This window comes from Belonocnema kinseyi, chromosome 2 (assembly GCF_010883055.1).
Source record: "Belonocnema kinseyi isolate 2016_QV_RU_SX_M_011 chromosome 2, B_treatae_v1, whole genome shotgun sequence".
Lineage (NCBI taxonomy): Eukaryota > Metazoa > Arthropoda > Insecta > Hymenoptera > Cynipidae > Belonocnema > Belonocnema kinseyi.
The window spans coordinates 114,586,241-114,592,513 of NC_046658.1; the positions used below are offsets into that span (position 1 = coordinate 114,586,241).

The 6,273-nt window shown below is 26.2% G+C and overlaps 1 protein-coding gene across 1 annotated transcript in view; it reads left to right on the forward strand.

Moving 5' to 3' along the window:
- LOC117167188 (vacuolar protein sorting-associated protein 13B) overlaps positions 1-6,273 on the forward strand; it is a 116,331-nt gene that overhangs the window by 105,569 nt on the left and 4,489 nt on the right. Inside the window, exon 50 of the mRNA XM_033351913.1 lies at positions 812-1,159. Within this exon, the coding sequence (XP_033207804.1) occupies positions 812-1,159 (348 nt within the window). The remainder of the gene's footprint in view (positions 1-811; positions 1,160-6,273) is intronic.

The window sequence follows — 6,273 nt, forward strand, 5'->3', positions numbered from 1 at the left end:
TTGAAAAATAACTTTTTTGTGAAAATTTACATTTCCGGTTTAAAAATTAAACGATTTTATATAAAATGTGACTTTTTGACATGAAAATTGAACATTTTTGTAGAAAATTCGACTATTTGGCAGAAAATGTTCTTTGGTTGAAAAATCAACTATTTTGTTAAAATTTGTCTTTTTTGGTGAATTAAACTATCTTTAATTTAAAATTTAAATCTTGTTTATTTGGAAAATTATATATCACTTTTTTTGGAAAATATATCACTTTTAATGAAAAATTCAACTACTTGAAAAATTCATTTTTTAGTTCAAGATTTATCATTTTAGTTGAAAATTGTTAAAAAATTTATGTATTTTATAGAAACTTCCACTATTTAGTGAAAAATGCACTTTTTTGTTGAAAATTCAACAATTTGGTTAAAAAATCATCTATTTTGTTCAAAAGTCGTCTTTTTGAATGTAATTGAATTCTTTTGATTGATTTTGATGTTATCCGTTAAATCTACAAAATTTACAAATAAATCGTTTAGGAAATATTTGAAATCGATAGCAAAACTTCAAAAGGAATCTCTTCTAAACCGTCTTATCTTTTAACGTGTTCAGTTTTTGTTTATGATTCTGAAAAAATGAATTTTAAATTTGAAAAAAGGAGGGAAAGGAAAAAAATTGGTTCAAAATTCTCGTTTTTAGGTGATTTTTCAAGTTTGAGGGAAAAAGGGGTATTAGATTAAAAAGGAAACATACTGTGATCCCTCGAAACTATCTCAAAAATATGTTAACTTCGTAATTAATTCTGAATTATTTTATGATATTTTAGCCACGCCAAAGGCCAGTGGTTCAATATTCTACTCCCGGTTGCAACGCCGCGTCTCTCCGATACGCTTGGCGATTGATGCCACTTTTAGCAAAAAGTGGCGACAGTATTTTGCACGTGGCAAATGCTGACCATGTTGTTCACCAAGGCAGTAATCGAGCTGTGATATTAGTCCTCACGCGGCAGGCATTGTTACTAGTAAATGTCGCCGAGGACAGTGTAGAAAAGATATTTTCCCTAAAAGAATTAATCGGTGCTGATCATCCGTCTGACTCCACGATGTTACGTTTATATTGTCCATCGCCTGTTGCTCCGCCAGCGAGAAATGTCTCTCCAACTGAACACACCGAGGTATGTGGAATAAACAGTTTAAGGTGGAATCCAAACCACCAATCTCATTAATGGGTGAAAATCAAAAAGTGGGCAATATCATCGTGAAATATTATAAGCATGTATTCGGAGGAATAATTTAATTAATTAGAAGTTTTTATTTAACGAATTTTCTCCAATAATATCCTATTTTCCAATTATGTTTACATTACTCAGTATCCCAATAAATTCGATATGAGTAAATTTCATTTGGCAACTTTTCCCTGAGAAGTTTATTTCAAATTTATGGCGTTATATATTTAAATAGAGAACTTAATATCCGTTAATAAAACAGGTTTCCATTAATTTTATGGCTTAAGAGTTTAGTTTACGCTTGTTGAGACAGTTTCTTACGATATATTACGGTTGGGGGGAGGAGGCCCTTTACGCATGTGAGTAATTTTTGCAACTGAAATATTTTTTGTATGAAAACTATTTTTTCTAAAAATTTGCCTTTTTTGGCTGAAAATGAAACTATTTGATTAAAGCAGCCCTGTGCATCTGAAAAAAAATGGCGATCCCTTAGTGTCCTAATTTGGTTAGTTCCTAATATCTTCAACGCGGCGCTAGTTATCCCACCACTCCCTGTTTTTGCATTGTAAGCAATTGGAGCAGACGACCACTTGTTAAAAATTTTTTAATAAACAAAATTTTATTTTCGTAAAAAAAATTGAAATGAAAAGAATGATACACATTTTATATTTCAAAACAATTTTCCAAACGATGTATACATATAAATGCTAATGGAAAACATGAATTAAAACGTCACCCAATAAACTTGGTAAAGTGGAATATTAGATTCTAATTTGAAGAAAAAGTTAAATATATTCCTTTTTATATCCGAAAACGCAGTAAATGATATTTATATCAATAAAATATATAAATAGTATTGTGAAAAATGTTTTAATAGTATACAAGTTCAAACTTAATATTTGAGGGTTTAGCGAGTACTTACACTATTGAATATAATGAGAAAAATGTAATTGAAATTAAATTATTATTCATGAACATATGGCATAAAAATATGTAAAGAACATTAAAAATAGTTTATTCAATAATTCAACCTGTTGAAAAAAAAAACTATTTTTCAGAGGAACAAATATAAATTATAATGTTATAAAACGTCCAAGATGTAAATATAATCAATGTTTTAACTTCTTTGTTTAAAGACTTAAAAGGATATAATGATAAAAAAGAGCAATTAAAGATATTCATTTTTTTATTTTCACTGATTATTAAATAAAATTGTTTCAAATGTAAATTCAGTTCAATTCAATTAGAAATACATTATATGCATTATATATTCATAAGCGAGAGTATTCCCATCGTAAGTTTGAACTTAGTACTATTCAAATTTTGTCTCCGGGTTTTTTTTTTACATTCCATTAACAATATTTTAAATTTGTTTTCGACAATAAACTTTAAGAATCATATTTTACTTTTTATTCAAATTAAAATTTAAGATATATTCCACTTTGCCAGGATTATTGCACGACCACATAAATTATATTTTGTCTTTAGTATTCATAGAAAATGATTGGAAAAGTATTTTGAAATGTGAAATGAGTAACATTGTTTTAATTTCAAATATTTTTTTGCATGGAAATAACATTTTGTTTACTAAAAAATTAAACAACTGATTTAGTCCCATTGCTTTCTATGTAAAAACAGGGACTGATGGAACAACTAGCGCCGCGCTGGAAATATTAGGAACTAATCAACTTAGGACAGTTGCGGGGTCAAGTTAAAATCTGAAATATGGAAAGATGCACAAGGCTGATTAAAGTCATGCTTTTTGGTTGAAAATTCTACTGTTTATTTGAAAATTTAATTATTTCGTAGAAAATTTAATTTTTGTCACAAATTTATATTTTAGTGTTGAAAAATGAACTGAAATATTTTCTGGACGAAAGTTCAACTTAAAAAAAATGAGTCACTTTTTAATAAAAAGTCATCAGTTTTAGTAAAAATTTCATCTTTCTTGGATAAAAATGCAACTATGTGGTAGAAAATTCAACTATTTTGTTAAAAGTTCATCCCGTTTGATTGGAAACAAATCGTCTTTTTGAATTAAAAATTCCATTTATTTCATAGAAACTTATTCTTTGTTAAAAATTCATATTTTGATTGTGAAAAGTCAACTGAAATCTTTTTTAAAAGAGGATACATCTGTTTTATTAGAAATATCTTTTTTTAAATGAAAATGTAACTTTTTATTAAAAATTATTATTCGTTGCGTGAGTATTTAATTATTTTGTTTGAAAGATTTCGTTGAATCACTTCGTTAAGAAATCTTTTTTTTTCTTGAAGATTTATATTTTAATGGAAAATTCATCTCTCTGGATGAAAGATGAACTAGTTTATTAAAAAATAATCTTTTTTGAATGATAATTCAACCATTTTGGTAAAATTTAAACTAAATTGTTAAAAAATTATTTAATTAAAGGCCTTTGGTTGAAATTTCAAGATTGATGCTTTTTAGTTTAAAATTATACTATATTGGTAAAAAAAAAAAATTTTCTTGGTTTGAAATTTCATTTTATTGGGTAAAAATACACGAAGCTTCATGAAAAATTAATTTTTTGCTGAAAACTCATATTTTAGTTTGAAAATACAATTTTTGTAGAGGAAATTCGTATTTTGGCTTGAAAGTTCAACAATATAAATAAACTTTTATTTATTTCTTGAGCAAAAAATTTTGGTTTGTTGAAAATTCGTCTTTTTGGTTTTAAAATCCTTTTTCTTTTGTATAAATAATTATTTTATTTACGGTTTTGAACATAGTATATAATTAGGGTGTCCAGCGATTTTTAGGGACGATATTGAAGATCTTTTTCAGGTTTTCCAGATCATGAAGTAAAGTTTTTCCAGTTCCCCCTTTTTAAATAAAACAGCCGTTTGTTATAGATATAAAAATGTGCCATTTCATGTTTTATTGGTCAAATTGTTTTTAAGAAATCAGAACCTTTTGGAATACTTCAGAAATTTGTATAATATATTTGAAATCAGAAATCTTTGAGAAGTTTTTTGGAATGTTTTGAAATTTTTGTGAAAGCTTTCTTTTTTGTTTGTGAAATCTTGTGTTCGTTTGAAATCATTGAAATATTTTTAAATCTTCTCAAATTTGTTAAAACCTTTTGAATTAGTTTAACATATATAAAATATTTTATAAATCTGGTATACCTTATCCTTTTTGAAATCTTTTTTATTCATTTGAAATCATTCAAATATTTGTACTTTTTGAAATATTTTTGAAATTTTTCCTAAATCTTAGTTTGCGATATCTTTTTTTTTCGTTGAAATCATTGAATTATTTGTATAAGGAGACCCCTCTCCCGGAAAACTTGGACGTGTGAATTCGGATTTAGTTAGTTTGCATCACTCGTAGCGCCTCTTGCGGAAAATTCGAGACCGCGAACTTTTGAAAATTCTCTGCTTTTTCCTTGACTAATTTTTCATTTCAAATTATTAATATTAAAATTCCAGCATTTTAATCTTGTGCTAGTTTTAACATAGAATATTGTATAAATGGAATAAAACAGTATTTCATATACAAATTTAAAATGTTCAAATTTATTAAATCAATTCAAACAAAAAAAATGTCTTTTCTACTATAAAAGATGAGATTTATAAAAAAGAGGAATTTTAAGACGAAAAAACGAATTTTCAAAAAATAAAGATTTTTCACTTAACAAAAAAAGTTTATCTACATTGTTCAACCTTCAAGCCAAAAGACGAACTTTCTCTAAAAAAATTGAATTTCCAAACAAAAAATATGACTTCAGCAAAAAATTAATTTTACACGAAACTGATGAATTTTTACCCAACAAAAATGAAATTTTAAACTAAAAAATTATTTTTGTCCTAATAAAGGCGAATTTTCAACTAACAAATATCAATCTTAAAAAAATGGAAGTTACATTTTCGGTTAAAAAATTAATTGCAAAAAAAATATTTTCCACTAAACATTTAAATTTTCAACCAGACATAAGCCTTCAATCAAAAAAATAAAATTTTAACAATGAAGTTTACCTTTTATCCAAGTAGTTGAATTTTCAATTAAAAAAGATTAATATTCAAAAAAATAATTAAACTTTTAACCAAAAAGATGAATTTTCAACTTAAAATATAAATTCTAAACAAAAAAAGTGATTTATTAACAAAGAAATAGAAGAAATTTAACTTTTTTTCAAATGAAAATTTAACCTTTTGGTTAAATATCATCCTTCTTTGCTTGAGTATCAAGCAACAAATGTTCAAAAATAGTTAAATTTTCATCCAGAAAATATTTTGGTTTTTTTTCAACACACCAAATATTATATTAAAACAGTAGAATTTTGAACAAAAATTATGACTTAACATTATTGAATTTTGAACCAAACAGTTACATTTTCACCCAAGAAAGCTGTAATTTCTGCTAAAGTAGGTGAGTTTTTGAATAAAAAAGACAAACTTAAAAAAAGAGTTGAACTTTCAACCGAAAAGTTACATTTTTATTTAGGAAATATAACATTTCTCCTAAGATAGATGAATTAAACAAAAAAAAAAACCGAAAACAAAAAATTAAACAAAATAATTAAATTTTCATCCAAAGAAGATTCCACTTCACTTTTTAACACCAAAATAAGAATTGTAAACAATTTGCATCAAAAATGAATGTCTTTTTAATAAAATTATTAAATTTTCAACTATATAAGGGGCATTATTCCTCAACTGCCCCAACTCAAAAAGTCATGTTTTTCGATTGTCTCTAAATTCTGGGAATATGTTCGCCTACCCAACAGTAGTTAATCCACAAACTTATAGACCAGGATTACCAACCCTCCCCAAGTGAGGGGGGGTTGAATTTTCAACCCCAATGCCTGCAGGGGTAGTTTCAAACGCCTGTAACTTCCTTTCTAATTACGCGATTTAAAATTTTTATGAGGGTTTTGGAAAGTGCTTTTTACACGCTTTCATCCTATTTTATTTCTTATAACAAAAAAAATTGTTTGAACAATTTTTTCAATAAATCAATTGTTTATTTAACTTTTTTCGCAATTTAGGCATCTACGATTTTTTTAAAATAGTCTCAAAAGAAAGCTTGACTTTTTTAC